This window comes from Apus apus, chromosome 9 (assembly GCF_020740795.1).
Source record: "Apus apus isolate bApuApu2 chromosome 9, bApuApu2.pri.cur, whole genome shotgun sequence".
Lineage (NCBI taxonomy): Eukaryota > Metazoa > Chordata > Aves > Apodiformes > Apodidae > Apus > Apus apus.
Window position 1 is genome coordinate 14,781,383 of NC_067290.1, and position 16,839 is coordinate 14,798,221.

General features: G+C 40.0%; 1 protein-coding gene across 11 annotated transcripts in view; it reads left to right on the top strand.

Moving 5' to 3' along the window:
* DOCK3 (dedicator of cytokinesis 3) overlaps positions 1-16,839 on the top strand; it is a 180,485-nt gene that overhangs the window by 119,629 nt on the left and 44,017 nt on the right. For 10 of the 11 annotated variants that reach the window (XM_051627123.1, XM_051627129.1, XM_051627124.1 and 7 more), the window contains 7 exons: positions 129-210; positions 4,500-4,670; positions 8,292-8,484; positions 9,470-9,597; positions 10,865-11,011; positions 13,104-13,202; positions 15,331-15,425. In XM_051627123.1, coding sequence (XP_051483083.1) covers positions 129-210; positions 4,500-4,670; positions 8,292-8,484; positions 9,470-9,597; positions 10,865-11,011; positions 13,104-13,202; positions 15,331-15,425 — 915 coding nt within the window. The remainder of the gene's footprint in view (positions 1-128; positions 211-4,499; positions 4,671-8,291; positions 8,485-9,469; positions 9,598-10,864; positions 11,012-13,103; positions 13,203-15,330; positions 15,426-16,839) is intronic. The other variant, XM_051627126.1, reaches the window with a different exon arrangement.

Here is a 16,839-nt window from a genome sequence, read left to right on the forward strand (position 1 = left end):
GGCTAGAGCTGAGCACTGAAATGGAGTGAAATGAGACTGTTTGATAGATTCCTCCCTAAAACCCAGAATGTTTGTTGCCTGACTAATTTAATAGTGCTGAAGGTTCCTCTTCATTCTTTTATATCCAGAGAACTGATCCGCTGTTTGAAGTGGTACATGGACCATTCAGCTGAGCTCGTGCGCCAAGACCACATCCAGGAGGCAATGAGAGTATGTACTGAATGGAAGTTTTTGTGTGTCTGTTCCATCTGTGACCACAAAAGGGCTGGGGAAACTGTAGATAAAACCAAGGGTAGTCTGGCACTGAGATTTTACTTGTTTAACCAGACTTTTTGTTTAATTATTTTGCTAAAATTTTAATTTTAGGAGGAGATCCACTCTTGTGCACAAAAACATGGAAGAATTACATTTCCTTAAGTCCTTTTGAAGCTCTGTTGAGAATTTAAGTGGGACTTACATGGAGTATATATATACTGGCCATTTCTAAATGTGGGCTACACCTTGCACTTCAAAAAGCAGTTATTTTAAATGTCCTGTGCAGGGGTGCTGTGGAACAAAGATATGCTTGTCATTTCTGGCTGTGACACAGCTTCCTTGTATTACCAATTGAAGTGCTGGAGTATTTTAAGAAGCAGATAAATGAGCCTTTAACTGGATGGAAATTCTGGCAACTCTCATTGTGCAGGACCTGTATGGCCATTCCATGATGAGAGCAGGATCTCTCAGGAAGGCACAGCTTTCTAATGGCGTGTCAAACAAAGGGAATATTTTTGGCACTATTACAGAGAAATCAGAAAATAATTAGGTTTTTACCATGTGTAATTGTAAAAAAGACTGTGTGTCAAGTATGTAAATACAGTTCCAAAATTTGCAGGAAGATATTTTTCTTTGAGTGAATGTCCATCTGTGCCTTCTTACTCTGGGTAGGCTTATGTTCAAGCATTTCAGTCAGGGCACATGAATATAGACTATTCCTTTAATTCCTGGGAACAACTGGGGAAAGTCAGAGGTTGTTCCTTGTAAGTGTATTTATGCTTGTATCTTGGCATATATTTCAGACTTTATTATGGCTGCACTTTTTTTTTTTTCTACTTGTGATTTTATTTTTCTTTGTTTTGCCTCCTTTGGTCTAATTTAGTCAGTATTTTTGAGGAAGTAAGTTCTAGTTTTTTTAGAATCCTGGTTCCATTTGAATGGTATGATATCAGAGCCATCAGCTGGCTTTCAAGATTTCCTGTCAAGGGCATATCCTGGTACTTACAAGGGCATTATACCAGAGTTTACTTTGCCTTTTGTAGATATTTAAATACTTAGAAACTTCTTTGCAAGACTTTTTCACCCACAGATCACAGTGGTAAAAATGGGGCAAAGATGTCTTTTCAATAAATTATATCCTTTCTTGTTCTATTTAGTTTTGTCCTTATCCTTCCTTTTTTTTTTTTTTTTTATTCAATTACAAAGAAACCTATTAAAATTATGAGATGAGAGGAAGATCTCTAGCTGGAATGACTTCTAGAAGGTTTTCTTCCCTTTCAAAGAACTCATTAGTGCTGTATGTGATGCAGCAGATAGAGATGTATGATATTGTCCCTGTGTGGTCTGCATTTTTTAAATTTCATAGTAGTCCTTTTCAGAAATACTAAGAATATGAAAGCTGGAATGTCTACCAGAAGCTTGGTTATTCAACATACTGTTTGTGAATAAGGTACATCCTGTCAAGGATTCCAAGGCAGCTCTTTGCTTACTGGGAATCTCAAGTGCTTGCCTAGGAAGTAGCTGTTCCCACCAAGAGTGAAGTCAATTTGAAGACCTGACAGCCTGAGTCTTTCCAAGCACAGGAATTAAAATTACCACCAGTTTCTGCAGACCTAACTGTGCATCCTCTACCACTGACACTGCTGTCGTATCTAACTCAGACAGTTGCCTTTGCAGGTATATCTTGGAGGCCCAAACTAAGGGCTTTATCTTCTTCCATTACAGGAAAGCAGTTGATTTCCATCTTTGTTTCCAGTGGTGCTCTAGACTATTTCTGAAATTAATTACAACCTTCAAGACTGCTCTTAATTCTCAAAAAACGTCTATGAAACTTGGAGGAACTATAACCAAAAGGATGTCTCTACCTGTGCAAGGTGTTTACACATGGCATCATGTTCCTTTCTTACACTCTGTAACAAGCTCCACTTCAGCTGCATCCAGATGAAGCTGTGCCTGAATTCTGTAATGAAGTGTCCATGTATGGACATGCTAGTCATGGCAAAACTTAGGAAGTGTCTCTAGGACATGCCATTTCATCTTCAGGTACCTTCCAGTAGTAGAATCCCAGGTGGTTTTTCCCTAAATTGAGGAACCCACTGGAAAATCAAGACCTTTTCTTCCTCATGAAGTTTCATCTTCATATCACTGTTCTGGAGCTGAGCCACACAGAACATGAATCAATATTTTTTTAGAGATGTTGAGGTACTGCACACCATTTTTATGGGGCTTTACATGAATGAGGGATACAGAAGGGGTCATAATGAGACTTGGTTTATGTTTTTACCATCTCAGCCATGTGTCTGCAAATACACTGAACTCTAGGGTTCATTCTAGGCACCAGCTTAGGCTGTCTGTGCCAAGGACATGCCGTGTCTCTGGAAGTCTGCGGTTTCACTTTCAACAGGGAATTACAGACTTTCATACATAAGTCCTCTGATTCATTGCAAAACAATCTTCACATTAAAGTTATGAGCTTTCAGGTTAGAATTATGGTTGTCTATACCCAACCTATAAAACATCTTGTACAAGCACTTGTCTTGCTTTATTTGTTGTTAGCAGTAGAGATGTTAACCTTATAAAGCTGACTCTTTTGAACCAATTGACTTTTGTCTGGAAACTATCCAGAAATATAAAGTGTTATTTTTCAGTGAGGCTCTTTGGTCTAAGGAAGCTTCACTGGGACATGTTTTAGTACAGAAGTATAAATAATGTACTGCCAAATTATCACAGTTTCCATCGTTCCTGAAAACAACAAGGCTGTAAGGAGCATTTTGAAATCTGTGATGGCTTTATGAGGAATTTCACATTCCCATTCTCTGGCCTTAAAGCTGTGACATTCTCAGGCATACAAGATAACATTGCATATTCCTGCATATAGTGTGATGGTTCAGTGAGGGATATCTTATGGATGCAGAAATACCTGATGAGGGCAAAAATTTTATTTATTAACTTTCAGTTTCCAAACAGTAAAGCAGGACAAGAATAATTTCCAGCCAGTACAGTGGAATGTTACTAGTGGTTCTGTATAGACTGATTACTGAAGCTCCAGCCTTTTTTGTTTCCTGTGCTGAATTTTGAGCCTACCATCAAACTGTGTATCATGTCTTCCCTTAATCCTGCTTTCATGATATATCATGTTAAGCAGTAAGGGAAGGAGTGAAGTCTACATGTGACTGGTACTTAGTACATTTCAGTGTTGACAGCTGTGTACACCAAGTGATCAAAAAGGCCTTGTTGGCTGTGTGCAGTGTTAAATTGCTGCATTAGTATCTGTGAGAACCTTTGATAGATTGGTAAACTTGTTAAAGGATACACACAGAACAATGTATTTTTCTTCCCTGACACTGCTGATGGAGTTCTGAATAAAGCCATTTACTAAATCTTAGTTGAGGATGCTTAGGTTGCAAATTCAGACTTAATCTAGACATGTCATAGAGCAAATTACCACTCGACTACAAAACAATCCCATCTGCCAGTCCTTCACGACTGCAGCATCTATCACACATTGTATAATGGTGTTAAATGTCATCTCTGAGCAGGTTATTCTCCCTCTGCTGGGTGCTCTCCAGGTTTCATGTGTGACGATAAAAGAGACACTTTAACTTACCTCAGCTCGAAGCAGAAAGATGCTCAGCACAGCACTGCTGCTGTCACGGGCTGCCTGAGGGCTTCACATGCTGCTCCTCTTCTATTTCTGCATTTATTTCTGTTTGTACATGTATCTGCCAGAAAAAAAGGTGAACCTTGCTGTTGTGTTCATATTGAAAAGTAGATTCTCCTTTTTCCAGGTAACCCTTCTTCTGTTCCATTCACTGTCCATTTACCTTAATCTAGATTAGCTACCTCATGTAACTAAAGGTAAAATGTGAATGAAAACAGGAGAATAGCTTCTTCAGACACAGTCACTGTGCCAAGTCATGAGAAAACTAGAATTCTTATCTTTACCAAGATTTTCCTCGAATTATGTAACTTAAATTTGTCTGTTTGACTTAAATGCATACTTTATTCGTTAGTGGGACATACTAGTAACAGGGATTATTGGTTGAGAATGGCTACTTGCCTATGAGTAGCTCTTCCTTAACTGAATTATGTAACTTACAAAACCTGTTTTTCCTTCTCCTTTCTAAAGCTGAAGAATTTAGTTATTATGCACCTAGAGGCTTTCCCGATTCTCTTTAAAGCTCCTTTATTTTTCTTTCTCTCTTTTTCTCTGTCTTAATCTCCTCCCTCTCCTGCTCCTTAAGGCCTTGGAATATCTTTTCAAGTTCATTGTCCAATCTCGGATCCTTTACTCCAGAGCTACTTGTGGAATGGAGGAGGACCAGTTCCGCTCCAGCATCCAGGAGCTTTTCCAGTCCATCAGATTTGTGCTCAGCCTGGACAGCAGGAGCTCCGAGACTCTCATCTTCACACAGGTTTGCTCTTTTCTACACTTCACCTGGCAAGCCAAAAGGCAGCTATTTCCTGCACAGGTAGTATATATGGGTATGTAATGATTAAAAGCAGATGAGTGGAGTTTTCCCCCTCTAACAAGCTGATGATACTTGGAAAATGACATAGCCAAGTAATGTTCTTAGAGAAGCAGGTTTGCAGCACTTCACAGAGGCAGATGAGCTGAGCTGTGAACTCTCAAGAGGAAAGTGACTTGCCACATGAAAATACAATTTTTACTCTTCACAAAAGTAAACTGCATTTTCAAGTCTCTCATTCATATGCCTTAGGGTTGGCCTCAAGAAATTTCAATCTTAATTGTCGTAGCTCAGGTCAATGCCCAGGGTCGCAGCTGTCACAGCAGAGAAGTTCAACTGATGTGCTCACAGGCAGAGACATTTCATTCCAGCATACTTGAAAATTTCTGTCAGAATCACATGCAGCCTGACTGCAAGCACACGCTAATACCCGCACTCATATTTAAGATATTATTTTGAATATGGCCCAGATGACTTCAGGAAGACTTCTGTGGGCTTAAGATCCTACTCAAAGTGAGTAAGGATGCTGCTAACTTTTGTTTTGTATTTTAAAGACTATTGTACTAAATGACATGCTTCTGTGTTTGAAATTTTTACATGGTAATGTCTAATGTCTTGAGTGTGCCTCAGCTCACAGGATGTCAGAATGGACCACCTAGAACTTCCTGGTAATATGAAGGTGATTTGTAATCACTAATTTACTAATCACAGATGTTTTGAGAGTTTACTGTGGTTTGTCAAAGAAGCAGTTGCTGTGAATGCTGCAACAAACATGAATGACTCCAGTAGTTAGGGAAGCTGCCAGCAGTGTGATCTCTTTCTTAAGAAGCTGCTCTGAAAGATGTTGAGAACAGCTGCTCTAATCTTTTATTTAATCCCCCATTAGTGGGTATAATAAGATGAGCCAGAAATCAGTGCACAGAATTTCGCACGCAAAGTGACAGTGAGTGGAAACAGCCTGTGAGTACAGAATGTTCAGGGTTCTGTGATTGTTTTTCTCTTGTGTTATCACAAATACAGAGGGAGAACAGAGTTGAGGATAGGGTTATTTCCCCTTATTTTCTTTGTCTCTTTTTTTTTTCCCCCTCCTTTCTCTCACTATGGTATTTCTTACTTTGGACTTTTATAACTTGTAAAGTCTGTCCTTCTTTAATCTTTGAAAAGTTTGCTTTTTGTTTCCCCCTTGCCACTATGTTGTTGCCCCTTGATCCCAATTGCCCCATAGGCCTCTCAGCCTGGAGGGCAGGCGAGCGGAGCTGGGACATGTGCCCCACAAAAAGGTGGTGGTACTTCAAGGCCGTCATTTAATTCTGTAAGTAATGATCCCCAGAACTGCACAAGTGTTTCATCATGAATGTTCCAAATCAATCCCTTTTCCCTACCCCAAACCCTCTTTTCCTGCATATAAACTGGAATTTAGTATTTAAATAGCTGGTATCTTAAAACTAGGAAAGGTGGAATATTTCAGTAATTAATGGAACAGCTTATGGCATCCACACACTGCAAAGAGAGTACTCAGGGTGTGTATAAGATTATAGGCATCCAATTGTTCAGGAGAGTCAAGATTATGTACTAGTTCTGGAAGTCTGGACAACTGTTAAATATCTGCAGAAATGCTTGAGGCACTGGCAAACATAATTTTCTTCACACTTGTCCTCTTGTCCAGGATATTAGAGAGATCTCAATATAGTTCTTTCCAGCAATGAGAGTAAAACTGATTATGTCCTTCCTTTCAGGCAGTTAGTGTGACATGAGTGATATTCCAGCGTATTTTAGGGTGTTGTACAAAAAAGGGCCCTCCAAGGAACTGATGATACAATGTAGCTGTTCTTCAAGAGGCTCCAAAGCTTCCTGAAGAGATCCCATACAAATCCTTCGATTGCTACAAGATATCCTAAATCACCAAAGAAATCCTTCTGCTTTATAGTAGTAGTTAGGAACAAGTTTAGGAAAACTATTAGGATTTGTTGGGCCAATATTGTAATTTCACTTTTATTATCCCAAAGATAAAGATGATGACTGGATTTGTGGCTGTTATAGCCTTCAAAGAGTACCACGAGCTATTTAAATAATTCATATTTATCTTGTTAGTACATTGTATGTATGTAGCAACAAATAGGTGACAACACCCAGGAGGCTATGTGGGGTTTTGTGTAATCTGAATTGATTGTAACAAGACATTGAGAGAGAGAACGAGTGCGAAGAAGAAAGAGGTAAATTTATATTCAGAATAATTTAATGGGCTCTACAGTGTTAGTTATAAAAATAACTTAGACTTTGCTCAAAGGCTATTAAATAGGTATCACCGTTTGTAGGAAAAGATACTTGGAGGAAAGACTTGGCAAAGAAAGAAGCTGTATGTTCCATGGGATTAGGAGAGGAACGCCAAGTGTCAGCCAGCACGGGAGAGGTACAGACACGTTTATGAATGAGAACATTTCTGAGGAAAAACATCTCTGAGGAAAGGAGAACTTGCAGCATAGAAGAAAATACTGATAGATGGAGAGGCAAGGTAGAAGGGCAAAGCTGAACAGAGATCTGCAAGGAAGTTTGTAAATCTGAACTACTGCAGGAAATCAGTGTGGTTTGTGTGGAGAGCTTCAGACAAAGGAGGTGGACACAGGAAGAGGGAAGTGTCTGTGCATGGGGGGCTGCGGCAGGTGGGAGGAAGGCAGCTGCATCAACACCAGACTCTGCAGCACTTCCAGACAGAAACTGTCGAGGGATTTAAGTAGTTACAATGAGGAAACAGGTATGGACCTTGGGCAGGATGTAGAGGAAGAAAGAGAAGAACTCTAAAACAGCAGAGGTGTGTGGCAGTTGTTAGTTATGGAACTGTGGAACTTGAGGATAGAGAAGTGCATGGAATTTTCTACTGTTTTGCAGAAATTCTTTGACAAAGAGTGAAATAAGAGATAAAGAGTTTGACTTTATTGTTGTTCTTGTGCTGATATTGTTTCTACACTTTAAGAAACACCCTCAAGGATAGTTCCAGCTCTCTGGAAATATCCGCTGCTGCAAGAGTCACATGCACACATACTTGCATGATGTGATGCCTCCGTCACATGAAATCACACCCCACCCCTGCTGCAGAAATACGGTCATGTCACACAACATTCTGCCATGGTTAAGGGCCTGTCAACACGTTCTTAAGAGTTTTAACTGTCTTAGGTGGTGGCTCAGTGCAAAAAATTGGTATAGAACTCTCTAATCAGAAGCACATTTTATATTTATTGAAAAAAAAATAAATCAACAAGAATAGACTGTTTTCTGATACCTCTTTTTTTTTTCAGTTGTATAAGCTGTGTCCTAAAATACAGCCTTTTGAAGCCCTGCAGTATCTATGGGCTCAGCTTATCATAAGACTTAGTACTGCAGCAGCACTTGGCTTTTATATGTGTGATTTGCTCACTGTGCCTTCAGGTATTGCAAACCTCAGCTCCAGCCAAAGCTGTCCCACAGCTTCCTGCTGACCCTTGGTGTGGTTGTGCCATTGTTTCGATGTCACTGTGTTTGGCTGCAGTTAGAGACCTCAGAATTCTCAGTTTCTCCTTTTCCTTTCTGCAGGCTGCCTTGCTGAACTCCTTCCCTGCTATCTTTGATGAGCTGCTGCAGATGTTCACGGTGCAGGAAGTGGCGGAGTTCGTGCGGGGCACGCTGGGCAGCATGCCCAGCACCGTGCACATCGGGCAGTCCATGGACGTGGTGAAGCTCCAGTCCATTGCCCGCACTGTTGACAGCCGCCTCTTCTCCTTCTCAGGTAAGACACAGGTACCTTAAGGGTAAGTCTTGCTGCTGAACAAGATCGGGAGCATGTTACATGCGTCGTGCAGTTGCTTTGTTGCAAACAATTCATCACTGAATGCTGATAATCTTGGTAATTATTTATCTTGGCGGCAGCATCGTTGCGGATATTCACTGCGGGGACCCTGCAAGTTTCCCTATGGTAGAAAAGGGTTATAAATCCATCATGCATAAATTGTAGTTGCTAAAGGTTGATAAAAATGACTGTGTAGATGCTGATGACTAAGGGAAGATTGTTAAGGAATGCCAGAAGCTGATAAAGGCTGGCATAACAGCCTTGAAGAGTTAGAAAAATGAGAATTAAGATAAGAAGACTCTAGTTTGCATACTTTAATAACCATCAGTCTCCTAAAGACCAACCTAGAGGGATAACAAAGGAAACATTTTACCACAAGGCATGAGGTCAGCAGAACTCAACAGAAGCGAGGGATGACAGTCCATTTGCTGACATCTTGCCACTTTTTTCTCTGTTCCTTTTTTTTTTCCCATTGGCTACTTTTTTCTACAGCTACTACCCGCTCTCCCTTCTTTAGTAAGATCAACATTTGTCAGCCAGCTAAAAGAGAAGAATTAGCCCATTTCCAAGAGGCTTATATTTGAGAAGCTCTGTTAGCCATGACAATACATAAAGTGAGGAAGGGTTTGCACAATGGAAATCAACATTAGAAAGTATCAGTTCACAACTGTTGTTTCCAAGCTGTATCACTACTGAGAACATCCTCTACCACATTTATGAAATCCTTAACCTAGGTGCACTATTCATTCCTGAGATGGAGCTTGTGGAAGTGTGCTGTGCTACAACATGTACTGTAGAAGTTGCACCAAGTAATCAAACATGCCATATACCAGTAGGCTTGTTTGGGTACCAAAGGCTGATGATTGGGGTGGTTGAAATTTAAGTCTCTTTTGGAAGAACTGTGATGTGATTTTCCTTCTTTCAGAGTCCCGGCGCATCCTGCTACCTGTAGTTCTTCACCACATTCACCTTCACCTACGGCAGCAGAAGGAGCTACTTATCTGCTCTGGGATCCTCAGTAGTATCTTCTCCATAATCAAGACCAGCTCTTTGGTAATCTGCTGCTAGATTTATTTATTTATTTTAATTGCACCACTGATTCAGTAAAGTGAAGGATGAAGTTTCTGTAGGTTAATACAGATTTTGAAAACAAAATTCTGCTAACTTCCTATCAGCAGGAGAACATCTGAAATGCGGGTCTGCTTTTGTGTATGTGACTCAGAGCAGTCTGACTACACAGTGTTCTTGCTGTTAGGAGGGGAAAAAAGCATATGCATTTACCAGGTTTGACACTGTTTAATTTTCTTCATCCAAGCCCAGAACTTGGATGTCAGTGGAGTTCAAAAGCTCTAGGACTTGCAGTTCTGCAAGAGACGGTAACTAGCACTTTGTGACTCACGTTAAGAGAATACTCTAAAATTATCCAATCAATGAAATCACACTTACTTCTGGAAGTTGCTGCTGAGTTTAAACACCCAGCACTGATGATCATAATACTCTGATCTCAAATGGTAACTTGATCATCTAAAGCTCACAATCAGAGGGTGGTGAAGTTTCCCCACCTGACTCCAAAAGAGGAAGCTCATGGTGCTAAATATAATTCATACCAATGAGTGTTTCCAATTACAAGTTACTTTTGTGTGACAGAAATTACATGAAACGTACAATGTAATAAGCTAAAATTATGCTGCCATAGAATAAAGGTTCCTGAACTTAATTTGATCCCATTGTGTTCTAGAGTAGAATCATAGAATTATTAAGGTTGGAAGCGACCTTAAAGATCATCAAGTTCCAACCCCCCCTACCACTAGACCAGGTTGCACAAAACCTTGTCCAACCTGGCCTTAAAAACCTCCAGGGATGAGGCATCAACAACCTCCCTGGGCAACACATTCCAGTTCCTCCCCGCCTTTATAGTGGAGAATTGCTTCCTAGTATCTAACCTAAATCTCCCCTCTCAGTTTAAAACCCTTACCCCTTGTCCTATCACTATCTTCTCTGATGAAAAGACCCTCCCCAGCTTTCCTCTAGCCCCTTTCAAGTACTGGAAGGCTGCTATATGGTCTCCCCAGAGCCTTCTCTTCTAGGCTGTATGCAGACCTTTGATTATAGATTCACCTCTATGGCTGTGGCCCTGAGTGTTTCCATCAGGGATTGAGGAGGTAGCAGGCACACTGGCACCACAACAGTATCAATGGCAAATTTACTTCTCTGCACCTCCATGGTAGAGGTGGCTGCGTGGTATGGCTGACTCAGCAGAACTGTCTTGGCCAATTCCGTTCACTCCAGTTTCTGTCTCTTTGCTTACCACTTACTATAGGAGGGAGATGTCGTGGAGGAGGTTGAGATGATGGTGGAGAGCCTCCTGGATGTGCTTTTACAAACTCTACTTACAATCATGAGTAAATCGCAGTCTCAGGAGGCGGTAAGAGGGCAGCGTTGCCCGCAGTGCACAGCAGAAATCACTGTTAGTAACTAACAATCAGTTTCTATTTCCTGCTTCTCTAACCTTTGGTTCAGTCCCTCACCACCACCAGCACCTCATTATCATCTCTGCTGCATGAATGCCTAGGGCTTTGTCTCTTACCCTTAATAAGCCACAAATTTGTTCCTTCTTCTGTGCAGTAGTGAGGTCTGCAGGATGCACTGGAGCTCAGGAAGCTTTTGTGCATTTCCAAGTTATTTTCTTGTTTGCCTTTGCAGCTGTGATTGAGAGCTATTGATTAGAACTTCAGGCATGTGTTAGCTGGGTAGCTGCCATGGGCTTCACCCCTACACAGGTATCACCAAGGGCTGTGTGAGGCTCTGATTCCTGAGACCAAGAAACCTGTCATCCTCAGTGGACAAGCCCCTTTACTTAATGCCCTGAAGAGCTTCTCCCCAGGTTCACTGATTACTTCACACAAATTAAACACAACATACTTTTTGTAAAGAAATTGCCAGGTCCTAATTCAAGTGAGCTGTTGAGCTTGGTGGAAAAAGAGGGAAAACCCACCACTTTTTTCCAGACAGCCAGCATAAGCCTTAGGGGAAGAATTATTTTCTTTGACATGCAATAGAAGAGGAGAAAAAAAAATAGAAATTTTGCTGTTCGGCTTTCTTCTTTTCTGGATTTCTTGCCCCTTTCTGTTGTAGCCTATTTTAGTCTATTTTTGCTTGTCAAAGTCTCTAATGCACAAGGCAGAATGTTAGGCTGTTGTTCAGAACATCCCTTTATTTAGACTTCCGCTATTTATCAAATGGCTGAAACGTCAGAGGTTGTTGGGGGCAGATGTGCACTGAGGTTCACCGCTCACACAGGAGAAAAGATTGTATCTTTTTCTGTTAGCTCAGATAAAGTAACGAATGATAGACTCCTAATAAAGAACAAGGCATTTAGTAGTTTTCAGACGTGTTCTTTGACACAAAACAAGAAAGGCAGTAGCTTGCAACTGTCCAGTAATAGCTCAATTCCTTTCACTCCTACCATTTGACTTACTGTTACCTATCTCATGCAACCTCCCATATGAGAGCACAGTTTTTTCCTAATGAAGTTCAGCCCTACAAATTTATCAGAACAAACTATGTCAGAGTTTCTGGAGAGATGCTTGACCCAATTAGAAACAAAAACAATGCACAGTCCCAAGTATGAAATCCCATTGTATTTGTTCCTGAATTTATATTTCACAGCACAGTGATATCTCAAATCTTACTAGATACTGCTTAGAAAGTAGTTTGTGTATTTTCCACATTGCTCATTGTCACAGAAAAAAATACTGTCGTTCAAGGGACTGGCAGTCAAAAGACATACTCCTGACATTCTTGGCACTGCCTTGTTTGCTGTCTTGGACAGATTGCTAAACTTCTCTGTGCTTTGCTTTCAGATATGTAAAATGGGGGAGCTCATCTTTGGAAAACACTTTGGGATACTGTGGTAACTGGTTAGGGTGCATCTGCTTTGCAGGTCAGAAATGTAATTGTAGCTCATGTAGGCTTACCCATACTATATGCAGAATATCTTACCAGAATGCTGCTGGTACTGTAGCTATGGCAGCACATAACCTGGTGAATACTAATAAGACAAATATTTACAAGATTCCAAACACCCTCAGTAGCCCATCCTGCTCCTGTGCTGTCCTGGCTGTTCTGTTTCAAGTATCTCAGTCTGTTAGTTTAAATAATTCTGGGTATGTCTGCATGAGCTGCAGTCACATCTTTGATAGACATAATATATTCAGTAACTGAAAAAGGTGATTGTCAAAAACTGCATGCTTGGAGGGCAATTCATTTATTTCTGTATTAATAATTTTAAATTATTTTTGTTCAGACTACAAGATTGGTTAAAAGTTCCTTAAAGCTGGTATCTGTGGAAGAGCCTCTAAGAGGTGTATTCCTGTGTCTTACAAGTAATTCAGGAACTGTTAACATGCAGTATTTTTAATCTCTGTGCATGTCAGCTTTCCTCTCATAGGCATTGGGGCCATTTCAGACCCCTCCCTTTATACCTTACCCCAGGTTGAGTTTTACATTTATGAAATTCCAGATTGTCTGAATGAAATAGTTTTTCATTTGGTCAACAGGGAGAATATGTCTCCTGCCTTTTATCTTTGCTACGTCAGATGTCAGACACTCATTTCCAGCACTTACTGGACAACTTCCAAAGCAAGGACGAACTAAAGGTACAACAGAACATAATGTCTGTAGGGTGATTCACTCAGGAGAGTAGAGGGGATTCCCTCCAGCAACACTTGCCCTGCTAGTGATTCCCATTCATGGGGACTCTATTCATGGGCCATCTTTTCAGCTTTAGAATAATAGGTGTTATGTTATAAAAATATTTCAGACCACAGGGCACTGAATTGTATTCAGAAGAGCAAATGAGGTCCCAAGATAGATGTTCACAGACAGAAAAGGGCATCTTTACTGTACCATATAGAAAATAGTCAAGAAGAACAGGTTGTTTTAATCCCATGAATGTAAAGGCAGTTGTTCTATAGCTTTGTACTAGATGTTCAGTGTGCACTGGAGCTTACTTACAGTGAGTGCTGACTTGATGCCTAAAGATAATTTCAATCCTCTAAAAAGGCTTGAAAGGGTACAAATATCTCTAGCAGATAGAACAATTTTTGGGAAAGCAGTAACCTTACTAGTTCACTTGTTGTACGCTTCCCAAATCTGTGAATATTGACTTAAATTATGGCTCTTCATGAAATAAGGGGTTGGTGAGGGGCACAGCCCTCTCTGGTGGCTCTTTTGCCACTGACATTTGAAATGGCACATCTCAAATCAGCAGAAACCAGCTCTTTATCTCAACTTCCAGAGGAAAGAGGAGTATCTCTGACAACCGTCTGATTAGGAGGCAGAATAATTTCATAAATAACAACCCCATTTTATATAAAATGCTTTTGATTAGCATGGCACTCAATAGAATATGGACAATAAGAATAATGTAATTTGGCAGGAACTTATGTTGCCTTAACAAATGAGATGGAGAAATAGGGAGAAATCCTTTCTTTCAGCTTCTAAGTATTTCTTGTGCACATGGAGAGGCTGAATAAATCAGGGAGATAAAATTGGGATGATAGAATTCTTGTCTCTAGGGTAACCTGGGGTAAGGTTTGAAGTATCTCAGGTTGATAGTTATCTGAGATTACTACCTTTCAAGTAACTTTTTAATTGCTCATAGGAAAATTATTTTATAAATTAATTCATATTCCTTTTAATAGATATTTTTTAAAGCTATCTAAATTATAATTCTTGTGTCAGACCAGTGAAAAGGTTCATCATTGAGCTGAAATTTGTCGTTACACACATAAGAACAAACACTTTGGTAATCTAAGGATATGTTCAGGAGTATCACAGAGGCTGAAGATTTTTATACCCAAACTTTTTTCCCACTATCAGCTAAATTAATAATTCAAATATTGCTGTAATAATATTTCCAATACTACTTATTGGATGGAAAGGTATTCTGTTCACTTATCACTGTTATATCTAGGGAAAAATGGGGACAAAAGTCAAGAAGCTTCTGCTGCTTTAGTCTGAGCTCACTTAAACCAAGATATGAATCTTTCCTGCCTGCAAATTAAGGCATAATGGTGGGACAGTTTTGAAAAAACTTAGCACTCCCATCTCCTGTGCCATCTTGATTTTGTGTAGAATAAAAAAAACAAAGTAACAAAATCATGTTTGTGAGGCCAACAACTTGGCGTGTTTGCTCCTCACTGTTGTTCTTTATAGACATAGAGGTGCAGGCAGTCAAAAAACAGGAATATCTTTAGGTGTGGGGAATTATTTGGAAAGCAAATATTCACCTGAATGTGTTAAGAGACCTTTGTTGCTGCATGTTGCCAGAAATGGGGTTTTCTGTTCTGTAAGTGTACGTAGGAGTTTCTATTGAGTGTCTGGCTTTTTTGTGACAAATAAATCTGGACACATACATTAATTAATTGAATGTATAAATAAATTACTATTATTCCAGTATATTTGAAAATAGCTGCAAATTGACACCAGAACTCTAGATGATAATACAAGCAGTCATACGTGATAATGAACATAGGGAAGTTTTTCATCTCATTGTAGAAGTTAAGATTTAAAAGCCAGCTGCAACTTGTTGAGGATGTATGAGATCTGGACCAAATTAATAGAGCCATCTCCCAATATATGTTGTTTCCATGTTTTCAGGTGAATGACCTGGTGACAGGAAGCTCAGGTGGAGTGCAGTTGGCTTCACTGTCTTATAATCAAGAAAACAAACTAATCTGCAGCTGCTGGTGATTTTTAATTTTTGTTTTCCCTGTGTGCTAGGAGTTCCTCCTGAAGATCTTCTGTGTATTTCGGAACCTGATGAAAATGAGTGTCTTTCCTCGAGACTGGATGGTGATGAGGTTGCTCACCAGCAAGTAAGTAAAGAAGCAGGTATAAACTCTTGACATTCTATATCAGAATTTTTTCTCCTCAGCTGGGCACTTAAAACTTGTGGTGCTGTGTGTCCCATCAGATTGAGATGTGGTGATCAGGACAGGAATTCTGGAGTGCTCATCTTCTTTCTGCAGTTTTTTAAACACTCTGGACCAAACTAGGTTGTCTGTATTTGTTCTGTTTCTTAAACTCTTACTGCTGTACACTGGTATCAAAGAGTTAAAAGTGTAAGCCCAAAGCTGAGTGTCACAGCAGTTGTCATCACATGTGGCAAGGAACAGCACCTGCACCAAGAAGTATTAATAGGCAGGTTCTCAACTCCCTTTCTCAGGAAATTACTGCATTAAATGTCTGTCTCCCCCCATAAACATCACTCTCTAACCTACCTGGAAGAAGGACTCGGTTATTTTAGACAAGGAGGAGCAGACCCTAGTGTTGACACCATATGCATGACATACAGAGTTGTTTTTCAATTAAGTTGCTCTCTACCAATTTAATGCCTAATTGTTCCATTGTCTTGTTTCTGATGGGTCAAATACTATGCTGTTTGGAATGGCAGCAGTGTGGTGAACGCAGGGTGGCAGGAATCATTCACTGGTTTATTTAGATAAACTAGCTATAGAATTTCTCCAGACAACTGGAGGGGTTCCCAGTACAAGACACCACGGAACTTCTCCTAAAGGCTGACTGCTCAGCTGCTGAGCTGTGGGCTCTGTGAGTTGACAACGCTAATAAAGAGTGAAAGAAGAGGATTTCAGTATTTGAAATGCAAAGATTAAATGAAGTTCTGTAAGAAAAAAAAAACTCCACATAAGAGAGTTGTTACCTCAGATGATGTAGGCTACCTAGTTCCCTTTGGCACAATTTTGCCATAAACCTTTAGGCTGAGGGGTATGTTCAGCAGTGTTACTGGAAATCTTGCTTGTGAATCACAGATGTGCTGTTTCTTTTGATTCTGTTTCTGGCTTTCTGCATGTTATTTATCAATACCTAAATTTATCACATGCTTTGATTGCCCTTCACTAACATATATTTAGCCACCTACGAAAAAATACCAGGGAACCCACAATTGGCAAAATACTTACAAATATGTTGAGTTGAAGTGTAGGCCAGAACAAGGACCATTATGCAGCCAAGAATGAAAATAGCTCAAACTTTTTGAGTTGGTCTTCACTGGAAAAAAAAATAAATCTTTTTGCTTAAAGCAGGAGAAGGATGAGTGTCTTCCTTCATTTCACTGGAGGTGAATGGAGGCCCCTCCATGCAAAATAGACAGGATTTTAAATGCTCCTGTGTAAATTCCAAAAGTTACAGTAATGATAAATCTTTTCTTAGTACAGACAAAGAAGAATGGGTGACTTCTGTGTGATTCTAGCAGTGATGACATGGAGAATG